The 20,826-nt window shown below is 42.5% G+C and overlaps 1 protein-coding gene across 1 annotated transcript in view; it reads left to right on the top strand.

The window, feature by feature from the left end:
* Positions 1-20,826, top strand: part of MED13L (mediator complex subunit 13L) — a 187,007-nt gene that overhangs the window by 139,713 nt on the left and 26,468 nt on the right. The window contains exons 8-18 of the mRNA XM_062009731.1: positions 407-569; positions 1,383-1,487; positions 4,682-5,410; positions 6,610-6,832; positions 7,729-7,834; positions 8,221-8,345; positions 9,686-9,785; positions 13,149-13,369; positions 16,442-16,647; positions 19,011-19,957; positions 20,609-20,788. Coding sequence (XP_061865715.1) covers positions 407-569; positions 1,383-1,487; positions 4,682-5,410; positions 6,610-6,832; positions 7,729-7,834; positions 8,221-8,345; positions 9,686-9,785; positions 13,149-13,369; positions 16,442-16,647; positions 19,011-19,957; positions 20,609-20,788 — 3,105 coding nt within the window. The remainder of the gene's footprint in view (positions 1-406; positions 570-1,382; positions 1,488-4,681; positions 5,411-6,609; positions 6,833-7,728; positions 7,835-8,220; positions 8,346-9,685; positions 9,786-13,148; positions 13,370-16,441; positions 16,648-19,010; positions 19,958-20,608; positions 20,789-20,826) is intronic.

Here is a 20,826-nt window from a genome sequence, read left to right on the forward strand (position 1 = left end):
TCACCAAAGACTATATAAATTCCAGGCTACTATCCAGTATAAATGTGAAGAAATGATCTGTGCACTATTTTGTGGTGATTCAATTCAAGGCTGTAAACTGACTTTATCTAAACTATTCCCCAGAAGCTGCAGAGTGTATTATCCCTCACAAGGTGCAGAGCTCACACAACTCTACTGCACATGGACTGGGTTTAACCCAGTGCCACCTTTGTTACCACAAAAGCCAACGTTGCTTTGAGATGTAGTTCAGTGGGTCTGGTTTTTTAATGGTGCTTTAAGCATTTTGTAGTGGATGTGAACATCTGGGTAGTCAACAGCCTTAAAACAGGGAAAGTCTTTACAGGAAGAAGTATCAAACGTGACTATTAAGACCAGCTGTAACATTAATTCTGAATTTGTGTTGCAGGAGAAAGTGGATGCTCTCAGAGCAGTATCAGCCATTCAGCTGTGCAGGAGGGGACAGTCAGTGTACACAGTCCAAAGAAATCAGGCAAGATTACTCCAAAATTTCACAATCATATGGTTCACCGTGTCTGGAAGGAGTGCATTCTCAACAGGTCACAGTCCAAGTAAGGCAGCAGTCCTGCTGGTTTGGTTTATGAATAACACCTTATGTATAGTTAAAATGGTAACCATTTGGCCTTAGATAATGTTATTCATCACAGGATTCTTTTGCCATTAATGGAAGCTAATGGTGCAGAACAGGATTATCCAAAGAAAATTTGTTATTGTGTTCAGCTGAAAACAGTTTTTGCCATTGTGTATCTTAATTGTAGCACTCTCTGAGGTTACAAATCTATAATACATGCCTTCAGCTACATGCTTTCAGCTTTATTGATTGCATTTTCTAGCTCCAGGTGTAGTTACTGGGCTGAAAATTGGGTGACTGAGGAACAATTAGTGTTTATTTGATATTCAGAACTCTAAGGGTAATACTTGTAAAGCATTTCATGTGTTGGACTACAGTTCCAGCAGACAAGAACATGGTAAGTTCATGGTTAAGCCTTTGTTACTGGAATTTACAAGTATGTTCATGGCCTGATGTGCCCCAAAACCTTTATTTTTCACTATTTTAGTACCATTTCCTTGTTGAATATGTCAGAAGAGTTTCCAGATTCAGTTTGAATTGCTTTCCACTTGCTTCTTCTGCTCAAACTCCAAACAGAGTTATCTGATAGAGCTGGTACCATCTTCCCACATAAATCAAACTCTAAGTTTTAAGGAGTAGTGGAGGGGAACCACTGTTACATGCAGAATTCTACTTCAAAGGTGCAGTGGAAGGAAGGAAGTTATTTCAGGGGAACAGATGTGAAGTTATGCATAAGGTTTTAAAAAGGTTTTGCTAAAGATGATAACTACTAAAATGATTTTCTCTTCTTCAGGAGGAATCAAATTACACCTGCAAACTTGGAGGAGGAGGTTCCTAACAACACTGTTTCTTGGGATTTTGTGGATCCAGTCCAAAGAGTCAGTTGTTCTTGTTCCAGGTGAGCTTTGAAGAGTGTAAGCATTTATCACACTGGAAGAGCCTTGTTTAATTCAGACAGAGGTAGGCTTACAACAGGGAGATATGTTTAGGTGAGAGAAGAGGAAACTCTGGTATCAAAGTTCTGATCATTCGTGTTCAGGTGATTAATACACATCTCTTATTGTCACTTGCAGTAGCCAACTTGAGGAGAAACATTGATCCTAGACTCACCCAAACAGTTCTCATTTGTGATGAACTTGTCCTTCAGGCTTTTCAGAGATGTGAGCTTTAAAGTTTGGACTGGTAAGACTCACTATGAAGGGAGGCAGAAGCTGCCTAAGTTTCAGTGCTACTGAGGGATAGTGCTACTGTCCCTGTTAGGACAAAATGGAGAGATATCCCTAAGAATCACTTTACTGTGTGTACCTCTGAGCAATCTGCCCCGACTCACCAGATACCAGAGAACACCCAAGAGAATAGAAAACCTTTGCAGCACGGTCAGCCGTGGTCAACTGATCAAAAATAGATCACAGCTCTCTTACACAAACACTTTAAGAGTTCATTAAATTATCTGTCTTCTGAGATGAAAACTCAAAGTACTGCTCAGTCAGGAGAGGCAAACCAGCACCACCAATTCTGCTTAAGCATTCCTAATATTATCAGAGAGAGAACTGTGACATAGTCCTGGGAAACTGCTTCTACTGAAATATTTAATCCCTAAGGTCACCATCATCTTCTACGATGGGTAACGATGTTTTGATGACCTAAAGAAGTGTTCCTGAAGTATGTTCCTGAAGTCATTTGTATGATAAAGAAATGCTGAGGTTTTCCTCTCTTCTCATCCTCCCCTGTCCCCCTCTGCCCCTCCCCAGCTGCAGTAAGACTCTTTGCCAAAGTAGTAGTCAACACAACAGCCAACAGTGTAGCTGAAATGATCTCTGCTTTTGATCTGGTTGAGGCATGCCTGTTTTTCTTTTTTCTTCTTTATTTTTAACAGCAAGGTGAGCTCAAGAATAATGCTGTTGTTAGTAACAGCAGAATTGCTAACCCAGGCCTGCCACAGCAGTATCTGCAGAGCTTTCTGCATAGGTTTAGTTGTACAGAGGGATTTAGGAATGTAGCATTCTCACCATCTCCAAAGGATTGTTGATTAGAAATTGTATCCTTGTACCTTCTGTGTTTGACTTCTCATGAAGTCAGTTCTCCTTTGTGTGTTTAGAACACGTAAGGGGATGTGGAGGAGTTGTGCATCATACAGAGGGCAGAGTGTTCACTCTGGAGACTCGATGCTGTGTCTGAAGTAAAAGTGTTGCTCTTCTGCAACTTTGCCCTTTACCCCTGACTTTATGCTGCTTGTATATAGATACTCAAGAGTATATCTATATATATATACAAAGAGACAAAAGATTTTGTCAGGATGCTAAGTGTTTCCTGTGGAAAACTGAGGTCCAGCTTCACCTGGAAAGCGTGGGGAATCAGTAGTGGACAATGGAAACCTATGGATGGGTTCAGCTGGATTTGCACTTTCACACTGCTTCTTGACACCTCCAGTGCTGACTACATCATTCTGGAGTTAGTAAACACAGCAACTGGGAAATAAAATCATTTTCCTGAGAGTGAAGTCTGCACCTGATTTCAAACTGCAATGAAAATTGTCTGTATAGCTGCAGCAGCTGGGCACCTCCTGTCATATAGATAAGTGTTTTAGTCATCACTGTGCCCATTCTGTGTGTTGTATAAATGAGAATATAAATATCAAGATAGGATCTTAAATATGGATTCTTAAAGGGTTGTCTGGTACTCAGCATCAGATTCAATCTTCTCTAGACCCAGTTTTGTGTGTGGAAGAACAGATTGTCTAAAATAATATTGTGTGGTCAGTTAAAATACAGTGAATGATGGAGAATTAAGTCAATGAAATGTTACAAGAACATGCTTAAGGCAAATCTTCAGTTACTAGGGCATTAGCTCCACGTTATGGGTGATTGCAGCTAAAGACCATCTGCTGCAGCAGAGAATTTGCAACGTGTCCTGCTAACAGCAAAGCCCACAAAGAAGCAATACCAGACAACATGGATGGTTACAGGAAAAAGATGTAGCAGTACAAGAACTTGTGTTTGTACCATTTGATAGCCTCTGTGTACTATAAAACTTGGATGTTTTCACAGCTAAGTCATAAAAGCAGAATTGGTTTCCTTCCACCTGCTAGTCCACTTTACTTACACTCATGTAATTTATCTTTGTGAGTAAAAAGCATATTATTGAAATGTTTTGTTACTCTCCTAGGTATTGGTGTTTATAAACAAAACCAGCCTATTTTGAAATGGTATTTAACTTTAAAGCAGGTGTAAATGTTAAGCACAGTGTGTTCTGCTTAGCTTAAAAAAACAAACCAAGAAAGGCAATAAAACAAATCAGCACTGTCCCTGGTGTAACACCCCTGGGGCTCATCAGCTGTACGGTGGAAATACTGCTTAGCTCCACCTCAGATACTGAAATGCAGTCCAGTGCTTCCCAGGCTCAAAGAGACTGGATGCCAATTGAAAGAGAATTCATATTACAATGTGAAGCCAGCAATAAGTTTGGATGTTACTGTGTTGTTTTGCTTTGAATACTTGAAAACCTTCCATGCTTTCTTCATCACTTGGTAGCTGCTTTTTTTCTTCCTTCTTTTCTTTATGTGTTTCTGTTTTGTTGTTGTTTTGTTTTGGACTAGAGTTGGGCTTATTTTTCTTTACCTGATACGGGGGAGGAAACTGCCATCTATGATCATAACTAAACCACTTCCAGTCGGTGTCTTTTGCTCACTCTGGAGCATCTGTTGCAAGAGTAGTGACGTAGTTCCACAGCAGTCATTGTATGGAGGGGGCTGCCTTATTTAGGGGAATGAAAACAATGGTAGCTCGGATCTTTTTTGTTAGATCACCTTCCAGTACTAAGTTTCTGTCCACATGAAATCTTTCCTTTGAATGTTCTTTTTGGAGACTGCCACTTTCCATGTTATAGGTCAGAGAAGCTGCAGCCCAGTTGGCTTGAACAACCTGATCCAGATCATCTGACCGTTCCAGAATGGCTGAAGAGATCAGGAATAGACATAAGATTTCTCAGTGCTGACCTCTGAGTTTTTATGGAGTGTTTTTTTCTGTTTGTCTTTCCATTGGATTAGCCAACCATATAAACCATGCAGTGACTTGTTTCTTCCTCTTCTTTCAGGCACAAGGTTTTCAAACAGCGTTGTTCTGCTGGCTCCAGCCGTCCCCCGACGATAAATCAGCCAGGGTTCAGTGTGGGAACATCATCATCTTCTTCATTGCCACCTCCTGCCTCTTCAAAGCACAAAACCACAGAGAGACAGGAAAAAGGAGATAAACTGCAAAAAAGGTCTATGATGCCATTTCACCATCGGCCCTCTGTGACTGAAGAGCTATGCATGGAGCAGGACACATCAGGGCAGAAACTGGGATTAGCAGGAATGGAGCCCTCTCTAGAAGTCCCTAATAACAGAAAATATGAGAAGCCTCTATCTCTACCTGCTAGGAATCCAAGCAAGCAAATGAATATGAATCCTATGGATTCACCCCATTCCCCTACTTCCCCTCTGCCTCCCACACTTAGCCCCCAGCCAAGAGGTCAGGAAGCAGAGAATCTGGACCCACCTTCCGTACCTGTAAACCCAGCACTCTATGGCGGTGGGCTGGAGCTTCAGCCCTTGCCCAGCTTAGATGATAGGACAGTCCTTGTTGGACAGAGGTTACCTCTGATGGCAGAGGTCAGCGAGACAGCATTGTACTGTGGGGTAATTCAGAACAACGAGTCACTAGATATGTGGAGGACCTATAGTGTCCCATCAAGTGATGATCCAGAGTTCAGGCCACCAGATCTTCCGTGCGAGAGATACGATGCCAAGATGGAAGTAAACTCAGACAGCACTGCACTGAAAAGGTGAGGATGCAGATTGATCTGAGTGGTGGCTTTATTCAGTTATAAGCAGGATCCCACCCTGTCCTCATTTGAATCTGAAACAAGTAGAAGGCCTCACTGTAGCACTGAAGATGATGGATGCTGGAGGTAGCATTAGATACATAAAGCTGTGGTGTTGCAGGATACCTGATCTTTTCTTCATATCTGGCTTTCTGTTGGACATTATAAGAACTGAAAAATCTTCTTGTAACCTGTGTCACAGTAATTTGAGCAAATGAAAGAGTTCCATTAAGCTTATGTCTTTTAACCACTTGAAAAAGGAAAATCTGTGTGTAGTTATATGACCTTTCAGCTACATAAATGCTTGGTCTTGAGTGAAATTGTGTTAGTGGCACAGTAGAGACACTTCAGTTTGATTTGTGCAATTGTGTGGTTTTAAAATTGCACTGCACCACACTCTCTGGAAGTAGCAGCTGATCCTCTGTGATGGAATAATACTGTTTTTATAAACCCACCATCAGACCTTTGAAACTGAGAGGAGGTTTACTGTGAACTCCAGTCTCTGTAGGAGAGAAACTGAAAACCTTGTCAGCCCCTCTGGTCTGGACACAGAAAAGAGCAAATGCTCATGTCTTGTAAATGTTACTTCAGAAAAAACAGCTAACATTGAGTGCCTTCCTCAGTGGAGAGCATGATCTCCCTACATCATAGGGAATTTCTATCTCTATTTTTTTAGTTTTCTAAATGTGGATTTAGGAAAATATTTCTTTATTTCGAACTTTGCCATGAGATGTGAGATTAATTTTATGCCTAAAAACTACTTCTGCATTCTTGCAGTGCAGTGGAAAGAATGTACCAAAGAGAGCAGGTAGTGAAAATGTATAAACTCGAGTGGAGGAAGAGTTGGAGAGTTGCAGCACTGATTTTGGTAATTACAATGGAGCTTGTTGGGCTGAAAAGATGAGCTGTGCTTCACAGAGTTTTGATTTATGGACTTATGAGATGGATGTAAGGAGATGTTTTACTACTAAATGTAGGCAAATGCATCCTCTGAGGAAAAAACCCATTTCTGCAAGATCAAGGAGGATGGAGCCAGACACGGGCTGTGTTTGTGTGGGACAGCTACACACCTGAAGGACTGTTGGGTTTTTTTGCTATAAAAAGTATGTTTGTTTTGTTTCATGATGGCTTTTGTTTTGCTTGTTTGTTTTTACCTTCAGGCTCTTAGCACAACCTAATAAACGGTTTAAAATTCTGGAAGAGCAGAAACCAGTGCAAACACTGAACTATCTTGACTCCTTGCCTCTAATACAACAGCCTGGAGAAGGCTTGGGAGATGCTAGTGATCCTTACACTTTTGAAGATGGTGACATAAAGTACAGCTTCACTGGCAATAAAAAGTGCAAACTTGGGGCAGAGAAAGATCCTTTGAAAAAGATGAAGGTAAGATGTAAATCCTGAGTCTTTAGTGTTCCCGTTGGACTTGTGCTGCTGTACACGGTGTTTGCTCCAGAGCTCTCGGGAAGACACAAGCCTGTTCCACACATCACAATCACAGAGATGATGTTTTTCCATCCTGCACTGACTCCCAGGAAAAATACTTCATTTCATTGTGGCACTTTTGATCTGCTGTTTGCTGGCATCTCTTGGAACCTGTTTGTATATGGAAACGCTGCTGCAAGGAATATTCTATTTATAGATCTTGACCAGCAGCAGATTCCAGGTTTAAGCTAAGAAATAAAACAGTGTGAGCCTTGTATTCACTTGCAGAGGTGAAAGAATTTACTGGGCTTCATATATTTTTTTCCTTCCTTGCTTCAGCTTGACATCTCACCTCACTGCAAAGCTCAGATCTCTCCAGCCCAAATTAGTGTAGCCTTCTGCTGAGAGGATGTGTGGCAGGAGTGCTGTATTGCTTTGAGCATCTCCTCAGAGTGTTCTTCCTTATGGGAAAGAAAACAGTTTGATCACCATTCTTTGGCCATCACCTGTATGTGTGATCATTATCCATTATGGAGCTGGTTTATTGTCTGGCTGCTCACTCTGTTGTTGTATGAGTAGCCACCATCCTTCAAAGTCTAGAAGATGAGAAACTGAGGTGGCAAATTCTCTGTAGTGGCTGTTAAAGTGAACTGATGTGTATGGAGTTGTTTGTAAATCATACACAGTGTTACTTCATGTTTTTCCTGATAAACAGCAGACAACTGTCTTTTCTCTTTTTTGTTTTCTTCCTCAAAGCATTTGATCCAGAGCCCTGTGTTTGACATGACATAGGAAAACAGTTGTCCTTGCATAGCTTAAATGAATATCCATTACAGACTCTTGTATTTTTTGTATAGCCAGAAGATGGAATTGGCACCAAGGAAATCCCCACAACGGGTCATTCTGCACCAGTTCCTGATGGAAAAGATGCCATGTCCATTTTCAGTTCTGCTCCTAAGACTGGTGAGTAAAAGCTTTTTAATTGGCTCTGCAAAGCAAAAAAACCTGAAAGGAAAAAAACACATACTGAACATGTTACTGTAATGTGAGAACTATAGGCAGCTCCTGAGATGGAAAACCCTTGGTTCTGCTTGTCCTTCTTATAATAACATCATTTATTGCTTTGTAAAAGACTATTAAAGTTGAGCAGTAGCTACCTTCGTTCCTTCCTGACTGACCTTTGGTGCTTACTTGAAACTTGACTTGAAAGCTGTTTGTAGGCTACATCATAGAAAAGGAGTCTCAGTACTTTTTGCTTGTCTCATGTGAAGAGTAACATTGGAAAAGGCCATTTTGTGTTTGTTAACTTTGCTACCATCTTTCATGTTGATTTTGTCTGTGTTTGACAGACACCCGACAAGACAATGCTGCAGGCCGAGTGGGCTCTGGTAGCCTCACACAGGTGACAGATCTGGCTCCATCACTTCATGATCTGGATAATATCTTTGATAATTCAGATGAAGATGAGCTTGGTGTAAGTCTTTGTGGGACTCAAGTGTTCTGTAAACTTAAACTTTGGCTAAAAACAGGGGGAGGAGGATGGAATCCTAGTGGGAGGCAATCACCTCTAATAGATAGGAGAGAGAGTTTCCATGTAGGCAGACTTGGAAGAATTTAACTAGGAAGAATTGCTAGCAAGGAGACCCATCACAGAGAGAAATAATGACTGTGTATAATTCAGGAATATGAGTAGATCACTTAGATGACATCAAGTCAGCTTGTGTTGTCTGACAGTTTGTCAGTCATGAGGGGAACCTGCATCCAGCTGACTCGTTGCCTCAGTCATTGCATAGACAGGCTATTGAGAGTGCTTCCATAGGTCACACAGTGTGGTTGCTTTATGGATGCATTGCATCTAGTTTTGTGTCCTTAGCTTCTGCCAGTGTTTTGGTTTTGCTTGAGAGTTATGGAAAAGATCCTGGTTTCATTAACTGGTGACTTGTTCTTTTACCTTGTCTGAGAAGCTGCACTAGGGAAAATAAATGTAACCTTACTTCAGTCATCCTCTGAAGTGTGTTTCTTTCAATTTCTACCATCAGTTGATTTTGGTGCAAAGAGGAATAGTTGCTGAATATTAGGAAATACAAAAGGAAAAGCAGATTGACACCAGTTACCAGGGGAAAAAAAACCCAAGACATGTAGAAAAGCAAACAGTTGAATAACGACTATTTTTAAGCTTAATCTAATCTATCCATAATGATGCAGAAGGTGATCCTACACTCATTCATGGATAAGACTATTCAAAAGTCTAACATCTGATTCCTGGCAGTACTTTTCAAGTGCATCAGTTTATTTACCTCTACTCCCTGTTCTGTGATTCCACACAAACTGCTCTTGAGCTGTTGTGGTCAGTCTGCCAGAGGAATAGTCTGTCAGCATTTGAAATGGCCTTTTTGTGTTGGCCTGGACAGACCTAACGTGCTTCCTGCCTTTAAAACGTGTCTGTGTTGAGCTGTCTTACTCCCAGTGTCATACTCTCATTATTATCTTAGGGTAGTCCAAATGTGGGAGTGAGTAGAGCAGCCACTGTGATTTCAGTGTAATCTTCCTCTGTATAGATGCACATGCTTCTATCTGTGTATCTAGGGCTGGGGGCACATGTATAGACAGGCAAATCTGTCAGAGGGATTTGTTTTGGTTTAGTGTTGAAAGAGAGGAGAAAGGAATCCAGACTCCTCGGGGGGAGCAGAGGGGAGGCTGGGAAAGTAGACTTCTGCCTTGAGAAATGGCACTGAGAGAGTTTCAGAACTGTTAACAGCTTATGAATCTATTTTGTGTGGTTTTTAGTATGGTGTGTGGTTGTTTTGCTTTCAGGCTGTATCACCAGCTCTTCGCTCATCAAAACTGCCCACGGTAGGCTCTGAGGAACGCCCTGTGGGGAAGGATGGTAGAACAGCAGTACCTTACCCACCAAGTAAGTAGCAACAAACCATTGCCACTTTGTGGCCAGGTAAAATCTCCTTGTAGCTACCACACTGCCTTCTGTAGGAAGCTTAGAACATCACTTCTTCAGGATTAAGAAGTAGTGTGCTGATATTATTCTGCAGTTACCAGATGCCAATATTAAAGGGGGATGAGCAGATTTTAATGACAACAGAGGATGGGAATATAGACATGTGCTTTTAATGTGCCCACTGAGATTTGAGACGCTCCTCTTCTGACTTTATTGTCTTAAATAGGAAGTATGGGAGGTATCTGTTACAAATCTTTATTTAGAAGCTGTCACTTCTACTCTCCATTCAGTATTTCATCTCAGTTAGTCACTTACACTAGTGCCATACCCCTCTATGTATAAATCATTCCTCTTTTTTAAAGAAGTCAGAGAATCTAAAGCTGTGACTTACAATTGGCCACTATGGTGGATCCTGTCTTGGAATAAACTTGCATTCAGCATTTGACAAAGTCAGACTAAAATCACCGTGAGGGTTTAATCCAGATGTGGGAAAAGCATGATTAAAATCTCCCTCAAGACCTTTTACACTTGTGCAGGTGCCACACACGTATGAGGAAGGCTTACACTTACAACTAAATCTAATACACTGGAAATGTATAAAATGCAGATTATAGCAATAGGCCTTTTTAATAAAGACTGTGGCAGCAACTAATGGGAATGATGACCTTAATTCCCTTGCATTTCTTGCACCACAAATGAGGCTGTAGTGGAAATCAGTCTCTTCTCCCAAGTAACAATTGACAGGACAAGAGAGAACAGCCTGAAATTGCACCAGCAGAGGTTTAGACTGGATACTTGGAAGAATTTCTTCACTGAAGAGGTTGTCAGGCTGTGGCACAGGCTGCCCAGGGAGGTGGTGGTGTCCCATCCCTGGAGATGCTGCAAGGCTGAGGAGCTGGGGGCTGTGGGTTAGTGGTGGCCATGGCAGTGCTGGGCTAACAGCTGGACTCTGATGTTGAGGGTCCTTTCCTCCTAAGTGACTCTGTGATTCTCTTTATATAGGTGGCATTTCTCTTGAGGTGAAAGAGAAATGTGTCTGTGTGTGTGTGTGTCTGTGAGAGGAGGAAGGGGAGATTTTTTTCTGTCACACTGACCAATCAAAGTTTGAATGACAAATGAGTGATGCAGAGGAGGAATGTTTGATTTCTGTGGCTGCTGTAAGCAGAAATCAAGTCTCCAAATCATTCTTTAATGCCTTCTCATTAACTTCAGCTGGTAATGAGAACAAATTGAGCAGAAGAAAAAAAAACCTCCTGAAGGAGATGAGTCAGAGTTTTATGGACCCATAAAAGCCATGCTGATTTACTCAAATGTGGAAGTCTGAAGTACACAGAGATTGGATTTTGACAGATTTAGTTGATCCATAGCTTTTTAAAATATGCAAAGCTTTTTCAAGCATGACACACATGAAAATGAATGATGGCAGTCAGCCTGTTGCTGTAGGGTTGGGGGACTTTTTGTAATTAAACTTTTTTATGAATCTGCAGTGCAGAATGGTGCTAACTGGAGTGAGCTTGAGTGTGAGAAATGATATACTCTAGGGCTGTATCAAATAAGTTAGATAGATACACTCCACTTGTGTTTTGTGGCTGTCCTCTTGACACCAGCTGTCGAGGAGTAACGGTATCTGCAGGGAACTGAGGTGCCTTGTACATCATAGTGAAGTCCTACTGACCACATTTCTTTTGAACCTTCTTTCCTGCCCCCTCTTTCTCCAGTTTCTAAAGCACACTTCTCTTTGTTGCAAAACAGTGGCAGTAGCTAATCCAGCTGGCATACTCAAGATTATGTTTCGTACCAACGTTGGGTGCAAAATAGATCTTTCCATTCTACTGAAGCTGTTTTCAACAGTAATTCAACCTATATCAGGCCAGGACAAAGGTCTTTTGAATCCAAAGAATGGAAACAAAACCCACCTCAAAACCAAGCCCACAACCTGAGTGGGAATTATTGATAGCCCACTATTTACTGCTCCAGGTTGTGAAAGACTTTGGGCTCAGCTTTGGCTGTTTTACCAGCATAACTCCATTTTGACAGAACTTCACCTGTTTGAGTTGGTTGCCTTTGCCTAAAGAATTGGGTAGACTGGCTCTGTTAAGTGGAGACACACCTTGAGGCTGCAACATCCTACACAAACAGACAGTTAGTGTATGTATCTGTATACTACGTAGAGTTTTAATTCCATCACTTATTTCTGTCTCTTTCAATTACTTTTTGGGGGGAGTACTATGTTTCACCAGTTTGCATTTCCACAGTGCAGTGTTTACCAGTCAGGAATCCAGCTGACAAGTATGTCCTTCTGTCCTGCCAGCTTGAGCCAGATGCAGGTATAGGGAAGCAAATGTAATTGGGCATTTAGTCTGTCAGAAGTAGCATTTAAGAGGAGATGCCTGTGGGAATCTGCTCTTCTCTAATTCGAGTATTTGAACAATGAATTCACCAGAGTGATGCTTGTCTCCAGGGAATATCTGTCCTAGTTCAAGTCAGGAAAAAATAGCATATAGTCTGAATTTTAAGCACAATAAATATGGAAGCTGGTAGCTGGAAGGAAAAAGAATGTAGGTGGGGAGAAAAACCACAAGACTTGCTTCTGATTATTGGGTATTTTGTTTGTGTTACACTTTGTAAAGCCTTTCTGTTGGGGGTTGGGTTTGTTTTCCTTAAAGAAGAAAAAGATCTCGTGGATGGTTATGTTAATGCTCATTTCCTGAGAAGGCATGTGGAGATTTTTCTGACTTAATGCAAACTTAGGGTTTGGTGGCTTCCTGTGATGCTTGTCACTTTTCCAATGCCTGGCAGTCTGATTCTTAAGCAACATGGCCTGTGTTTGTGTTAGCAACAGTAGCCTGTCCTCTCCTCAGGAGTTATGTCACCATGGAGCAAGTGAGACTACAATGACTGTATGTCAGTGGGAAAATGCAGCTAAGTCCAAAAGCCAACTGTTTTAGAGATCAGTATCAGCCCTAAAAAAGGGAAGAAGTTGCTGTGTATCCTCTCAGGAGCAGTTGCTGGGTGAAATTTGCATTGATGTCAATTAATCCCTTGTATTACAGTTTTGTTTTGCTGATGTAGAATTTGTGTATTTACCAGCTTGTTGTTGTTGCTGAACAAAGTGTCCCTAGGAATTTTTGGGATTTATCCCTAGGACTTAACTTTCCATCTAGATTTATACAGGTGTCAGGACCCTAGTAAGCCTGTGGGATCTTTGCTAGGTTTTAACTGATGAAGTAAGGGCTGATGTTGAGTCAGTCTCTTCAGGTTTATTGGATCTCCTTGAGAATTTGTATTTTAGTGATTAACAGTGCATTATTTCATCATATTTAGCTGTGGCAGATCTCCAAAGGATGTTCCCAACACCACCTTCTCTAGAACAACACCCTGCCTTCTCCCCAGTAATGAGTTACAAAGATGGAATAAGCTCAGAGACCGTGACAACCTTGGGAATGCTGGAAAGTCCAATGGTCAACATGGTTCCAACACAGCTTGCTGAGTTTAAGATGGAGGTGGAAGATGGATTAGGTAGCCCTAAACCTGAAGAAATTAAGGTAACATGCCAAAGACATGATACTTTTATAGTCTCATCTGTGTCTTCTGTGGATTTTGATAAACAAGCCACGTGCAGCGTAGTGTGTGTGTAACTGCTGTGACAAATGTGACCTGGATCCACAGAAACTACATATCAGGCTTTACTTGGGGAAGAATAACTCTCCTCTAGTAAAAGACCTTTTAAATGGTTTCCCTGATTTTAGCTGTTTTTGATGTTGTAACTTTATGTTTGTAATGGTTTTGGGTGTGTTCAGGAAACAAGGAGTTTTGTGTGTGAAATGAGCCCTCTGCCTAATGAAAGAACAGATGTGTATGGACAAACCCATCATACTGTGACTAAATATCTGTTAAATGATTTCTTTCTTTGGATAGCTTTCTGTAGCACCTTTATGTGCAGCCACTCCTTGCTGCCAGTCTCTGGGGATGCAGCTGGGATAAAGTCATGCATGTAGAAAGGCTGCCTTTTTCTCTCTGAAATGTTGCCTTTTTTGGTTAGGGTTGAAAAGCTCTGAGAAAGCCCAGGGGTTGAACTTGCTCTGTTTCTTCTTCAGCTGATGTTACTTCACAAGTTTTAAGGCCAGATGGGACCATTCTTATCTGACTTTCTGTATAACACAGGTCAGGTAATGTCACATAGTTCCTCCTATCTTGAGTCCTGTAGTATATCTGAGTAAAGAACCATTTGTCAACGGGGACTCTGCTGCTGGGTACTAGTACTCACCTCCCCAAACTTTACATATCAAGATGTATCCATTTTTCCATAGCATCACATAAAAGGATTGAACATAAGCACCTAGTCTACATTGATTTGTATTTCATTGTTCCATCCTTAGCCCAGGTTCAGAGGTAGGATAAAACCATTCTGCCTGCTTGTGTGTATTCTGCATTACTTGACTCTTGGGGCCAGTTGTTGTCACCTGTGTCAGAAGTTATTGTTGTCATGTTTCCATGCATTTATCTGGGGGAAGGGGGTATTATTATTTTAAAAAACACTTTTCCTTGTAGAAATTGCCATCACCTTGTGCTGCAGCAAGCTCATTTGTACACAGGTAATAAAAAGGGAGATACACACTATAACTCTGTCTTCCTGACAGTCCTAAAGCCTTGATTTTATAGCATGGTTCTTCTCCTTCAGACCCACCCTGTCCCTAATCTGCCACAGGCTGCTCCTTCTATTTCAGCAGCCTTTTCTCTCCCCAGCACCACCTCCTTCCCATCTCGTTTTGTGCTCCTGTGAATGCTGGAATTAACTTGAAGGCTTATTTGTAAGCATCTGCATTGCTGAGAGCTATACACAGAACGTGCAGCAGTTGCAGTTGTGTGGACATGGAGTGGCTGTGTATCCACATGAGAATACTGGTACATGAATGTATCTGAGTATAAATGATTTAGCTATGAAGTAGAACATTTTCCTGCATGGCAGTAACAGTATAGCTGAAGCAGGGCAAGCCACAGGGTGACTTTCTCAATAGGAGAGTTGAGTTTTGTCCTTGAGACAGGAGGAAATCCCTGTCCCTGGGAGGGAGTGAGACAGGTGGTTGCATCTCCATATTACAATGAAGTGTGTCTAGTCAGGAGTTACCAGCTCCCAGGGCTGCAAATTAAACTGAGTCCTGTGAAGAGGCTGAGCTGTAGAGAGCTTTTACAAACAGCTCATTGAGAGAGACTTTGCAAAAGTGTAGGGGAGTGGGTTAGCCAGCCCCTCCTGAAGGCAGGAACCACTTGGAAAGCTAGACTGCTTTGTTACTGCGAGATCTCTTCTTCCTTCTCTCCTCACTTTGTAGCCTGAAGGCATGCTGAGAAAAGGCATCATCTTAGAGGCTTTGCTGAAGTTCAGCTGCCCATTTACCTCGTGCATTTTGTGTATCTACCAATCTTTGTACCGTTACAGAAGTTGGAAAGAAGTTGTTTGTGAGACTTTGCTTTGCTACAGACCTTGCTGGTTCTTTTTTTCTGTTTGTGCAGTAAACTGCTTCAGAGCAGGATCATTTGGGCTGGGAAGGTAATCAGTACTGAAATTGGTTGAGCTGCAAGGTTTTGAGTGGGAACAGATTTTAGGGTGTCATTAATACTGAAGATATTTTTATCTCCCTCACAACCATTTTAGGAGTATTAAAATACATCTTTTTAATTCTGCCTGATGACATTTCCAACAGCACAGATTTGCTTTTAAGTGTGTCACACCTGCTCATATACACCTGTGGGGGAAACAAACACCTAAACCCATTGCTAATCATTTTGAGAACATGGAAGTAGATATCTTGTGCTGAGTATTCAGCAGCTGAAGATAGTAATCCACACATTTCTCATCTCTCAATGCTTTATGAGGTGCAAGGGAAGAAATGCTGTTACTGTGTTAATAATGGCTTTTACTTTGCAGTAGTGCCTCAGGAGGACTAGCTCTTTTCTTCTGAAAGAAACTTGGAATGCCTCTAGAAACTCTGGCTGAAGTTCTTGTCACCATTCTCTGCAAACAAACATATAGGCAATGAAAGTCCTGTTTGACTGGGCTTCATTTGTATTTCTAGTCAATATTATGTTTACCTGATTGTTTATCTATTCCTATCTAATGCTACATTTATGTTTAATGTCTGGCATGTGTAAAGTGTCCACTCTTATAACTTGGCTTATATTGATCCCCAACGTGGGGGTTATTCAGGGAGGCTGACCTCGGGCTCTTGACTGACTCAGCCTCTCTCTCCATTGTCATTATAGAAGTCTTGCAAAGATCAATCTTTTAAGTGCCTAAATTAAGTGCTTAAAGTTAGGTAGCATGAAAATTCCATAGCACACTGCTCACTTTCCAGGCATAGCATGTCTTAAATGAGTCTGATCTGACTGTGAAATCTACTGACATTAAGGCTGTGTAGTGTCCCAGTATAACAAGGAGCCTCAGCTGAGTTTCCTCGAAGGAACTGCTCAGGAATGTTTTGTAGTAAATACACTTAATGCTGGAAAAAAAAGCAGTTGTAGAGTGTTTGAACAGTACAATAGGTTTTAATTAACAATAGATATCTAAAGAGCAACCTTCTACCCACGTTACCGTGAACAATGTCACTTGGATGTTACAGGATTTCTCGTACGTGCACAAAGTTCCATCATTTCAACCTTTTGTGGGCTCCTCCGTGTTTGCTCCGCTGAAGATACTGCCAAGCCAGTGCCTCCTACCTCTGAAGATACCAGATGCCTGCGTTTTCAGGCCTTCTTGGGCTGTTCCTCCTAAAATTGAACAACTTCCTTTGCCGCCTGCAGCCACTTTCATTAGAGATGGCTACAAGTAAGTAAAGTCTGGTAGGAAAGTAGTTTGTCATGCTCACACATAAAGTGGCTTGTTAATGACAATGTTTGCATCTATTAGCAGTGCTTTATTGTGCAACAGAACCACACATGGACTTTAACCTTTTAGATTCATCGTTGTTTGAGGTCAAAAACTGTTCTGATAGCGGGAACATTTGAATGGAAAGCAGCTGTTGGAAATTGCTGGTGTTACAGTATGTGCCCACTGCACTCTGAGGGCTTTTAAAAGCACAGAACAAGTGGTACTTGAATTTATTGCAATTTCTGATACAGGAAAATAGTGTAATTCAACATAAACCAGAAACATTAGGGAGCAGAATTAATGCACTTTACCTCTTCCATCTCCGTCCTCTCACTTGAGTGTCCAGTTCTCTAGCCTACCGTCAGGCTCCCTTTGTGTTTGTACCTGTGTGTTCAGTTTGTGCTTTCAGTTTGGGATCTCTCCTGAGCAGTTTGCCTTCTGAGGGCTCTTTGCCTTCTGGATAGGCCTGTGACAGCTCTCTGCTCTGTGCCCTCACATTAGCACCTCTGTGTTCTGCTTTAACCTGAACAGGTCACATACAGAGCTGCCAATCAGACAAATGCTGATGGGACGTTTGCTCCCCTCCTCTTTTTAAACACTAAAAGAAAAGGTGACAACAGATGAGAGTGCTGTGACCTATAAACAAAGACTGCTATTAAATGTAAAAGTGTGTATTCCTTACTGTCAGGAGTTGGTAATGTTTATGCAAAACACTCATTGCTGGAGATTTGGAAAGCCATCAGGAATCTGCACCATCAAATTTCATAAAACTTCCTCAAAAGGCATAATAGCAGCACAAAGGTCTCCTGCTGCACTCTATTCATTTCTAGGGGAAGTAGCCTGTATCTTTCAATCAGCCTGTAAATCCTTTACATCAGTCCCTTCCCAGCTCCAAAGGCTCCTTTAGTGGTCTCAAAAGAATTGCAAACAAGAGAAATTGTAAACCCTTGGTAGTGCCAAGGGAGCAATTTAATTCTCAGGTTTTGTCCTAATAGTAACAGATTCACCAGGCCTGAGCTGGTTATTAATTTCAGGTATTTGTTGGGGAAAAGAAGCCCTTTCATTTTCAATATAATCCAATTAGAGTCAAGATTATTGCTGCAGGCTTCCGACAGAGTGCTGATTGCCAATCAAGGTTTCTAGGTCACCTTTTCTTATTAGTCTGAGGCATTCAATGTGCTTCAGCTTCAGAACTCCTTCAAACCTTTGTTCATATCTTTTTTTTTCCCCCTCTCTTGCTCCAAGTTGGACATACAGCAGTTCAAGGTAATAAAATGATTCTAAGGAATAAGGTCTTCACTATTTCCCTTTCCATGCCACTCATGGTATGAGCATTAAAATAGAGCTGCTCTTGAATGACACACAAGATACACAGCAAGAACAGGCGAGCATGAAGAACACAAACATGTCCCCCCCTTTATCAAGAAGCTCGTTGTGTTCTCACAGGTTTTCCTTGCCCTGTGTAACAAACACATCTCAGGAAAAGTGAGCAGCTTATTAGCAATTTGGAAAGAGAAAAGTTAAGATCTTGGTTCTTTTGATTGGCCCCAGATTCCCTGTTTCTTGATACGAGTCGTGCCAAAAAGGATAGATCTCGTGGGAGTCTACAGACTGTCCTGTGGTCACTTTAAATGACACAGCCAGAGTAATAAAAACCAATCCTGAAAGGAGATGACCCAAAAATGTGGTTCTTGGCTTTACTGGATTGAAAGTTTGTAGTGGAACGTGTCACACTGTGCCTTAGACTGTGCAGTCCTGAGCGTTTCCTTCTGCATGTATAGTATCTGCCATGAGGCTATGTTGTAAGTGGTCCAGGTGTGACTTCTGATGGCTGTTTCAAGTGATGGTTTCTGGAATAAAGTAAGATTCCCCTGCCTCTGAAATATTTTCTCCCTCTCCACTGCTGTGTGTCTCTGTACAGAGAAGTGTGTTTAAAACAGCAGCTACAATTCTCTGTTCCCTGAAGCAGTTACAAATGCCCTAAAATCGTAACTTGCTGATTCATCTGGAGATTCTTCTCAAGAGGGTTTGAGTTTTAGGCTGTGGGAATGGTTTTTAAGAGGGCTAAATGCCTGAGAAGGTTCCTTTTTATTAGACTGATAAGAAACAACAGTCTTCACGACGAGAATTGCAAGTTTAGCTGAGAGACACCAGTGAAAGGTGACGAGCAGGGTGTGTGTTCTTTCTTCACCACAGTTACAACCAATCCTCCCAGTTTCCGCTGTGCCCTTGTATTTAAAGACAGGTTTTGACAGAATCAGTCTTCACACCCACCCAGTTTGTGATGGCATCTGACTCTGTCCTCCGTTTCTTTCTTGCAGCAATGTGCCTAGTGTTGGGAGTTTGGCCGACCAAGACTATCTTCAGATGAACACTCCTCAGATGAACACGCCAGTGACTCTAAACAGCGCCGCTCCCGCCAGCAACAGCGGGGCCGGGGTTCTGCCCTCACCAGCAACTCCTCGCTTCTCTGTCCCTACCCCACGCACCCCCAGGACCCCCAGGACTCCTCGAGGCGGGGGGACCGCGAGCGGCCAAGGATCTGTAAAGTACGACAGCACAGATCAGGGTTCGCCCGCTTCCACCCCTTCCACCACGCGGCCGCTCAACTCCGTGGAGCCGGGCACCATCCAGCCCATCCCGGAGGCCCACAGCCTCTACGTCACCTTGATCCTCTCAGACTCGGTGTTGAACATCTTCAAAGACCGTAACTTCGACAGCTGTTGCATCTGCGCCTGTAACATGAATATCAAAGGCGCAGACGTTGGGTTGTACATCCCAGACTCGTCGAACGAGGATCAGTACCGCTGCACCTGCGGCTTCAGCGCCATCATGAACCGCAAGCTGGGTTACAACTCCGGGCTCTTCATCGAGGACGAGCTGGATATTTTCGGCAAGACCTCAGACATTGGCCAAGCTGCAGAGAGGCGACTGATGATATGTCAGAGCAACTTGATCTCTCAGATGGGAGAAGGAGCTAGAAGGGCCCAGGAACCTCCGATGAGCCTCCTGCTCCTGCTGCAGAACCAGCACACGCAGCCTTTCACGTCTCTGAGCTGCTTGGATTACATGTCCTCCAACAACCGCCAGACCCTCCCCTGCATGAACTGGAGTTACGACAGGCTGCAGGCAGACAGCAACGACTCCTGGGTGGAATGCTTCAACGCCCTTGAGCAAGGCAGGCAGTACGTGGACAACCCCACTGGTGGAAAGGTGGATGAAGCCCTAGTAAGAAGCGCCACTGTACATTCTTGGCCTCACAGCAATGGTATGTCTCAGACAGATTGGGCTTGTCTTTGAATTTGTGTGTGTCTGCTCTAAATTTGTTTGAAACTCACCAGCCATGAGCCACTTAGTCTTTACATGGGAAATGGCATGCATAAAAATACTCTAGGGATGAAGCAGATCTCTGACAGCTTTACAGATCACATCCAAAACAGAGAATACTCCAGCTTTCCTTAGGCTTTTTCTGAGTTGTGAGGAGTTCAGAAGTTCACAAATCCAAAGGTGAGCTGAAAAACCCAATTCAAGTATTGAGGGGAAGGCAGAGTTATGGCCCCTCTGTTTTGGAGGAGGGTGTAAGCAGTCAGCAGAAAAGAAATGCTCAGTGTGAAAGTGTCACAAAGGTCAAGAAGATCAAAGGTTACCTGGTCATTGTGCTGGAGATGCTCTGACTTTTATGAACTGAGCTGGACACCTTTGACAGGCGTGTGAAAAGGGCTGTGATGACGGCTTTATGTCAGGAAAGTTTTCACAAGGCAGCACAGTAAACACCGTGAAGCTGATTACAGGTTGTACAGAGTTTATGGGTGTTGTGAAGAACAATATGAAGGAACAATAAACCCAAAACTGTTGCCACCTCACAATAATTCTTGCTGTTGCTCACTGAAAGTGATTGCTGCTCCTTTGTCGTTTGCAGTGCTGGATATCAGCATGCTCTCCTCCCAGGACGTGGTGCGCATGCTGCTGTCGCTGCAGCCCTTTCTCCAGGATGCCATCCAGAAGAAACGGACGGGAAGGACCTGGGAGAACATCCAGCACGTGCAGGGACCACTCACCTGGCAGCAATTCCATAAGATGGCAGGACGAGGAACCTATGGTATGTGTGTTGTGGTGTGTGCCAGTTCAAATGAAGGC

This window comes from Colius striatus, chromosome 17, assembly GCF_028858725.1.
Source record: "Colius striatus isolate bColStr4 chromosome 17, bColStr4.1.hap1, whole genome shotgun sequence".
Taxonomy (NCBI): domain Eukaryota; kingdom Metazoa; phylum Chordata; class Aves; order Coliiformes; family Coliidae; genus Colius; species Colius striatus.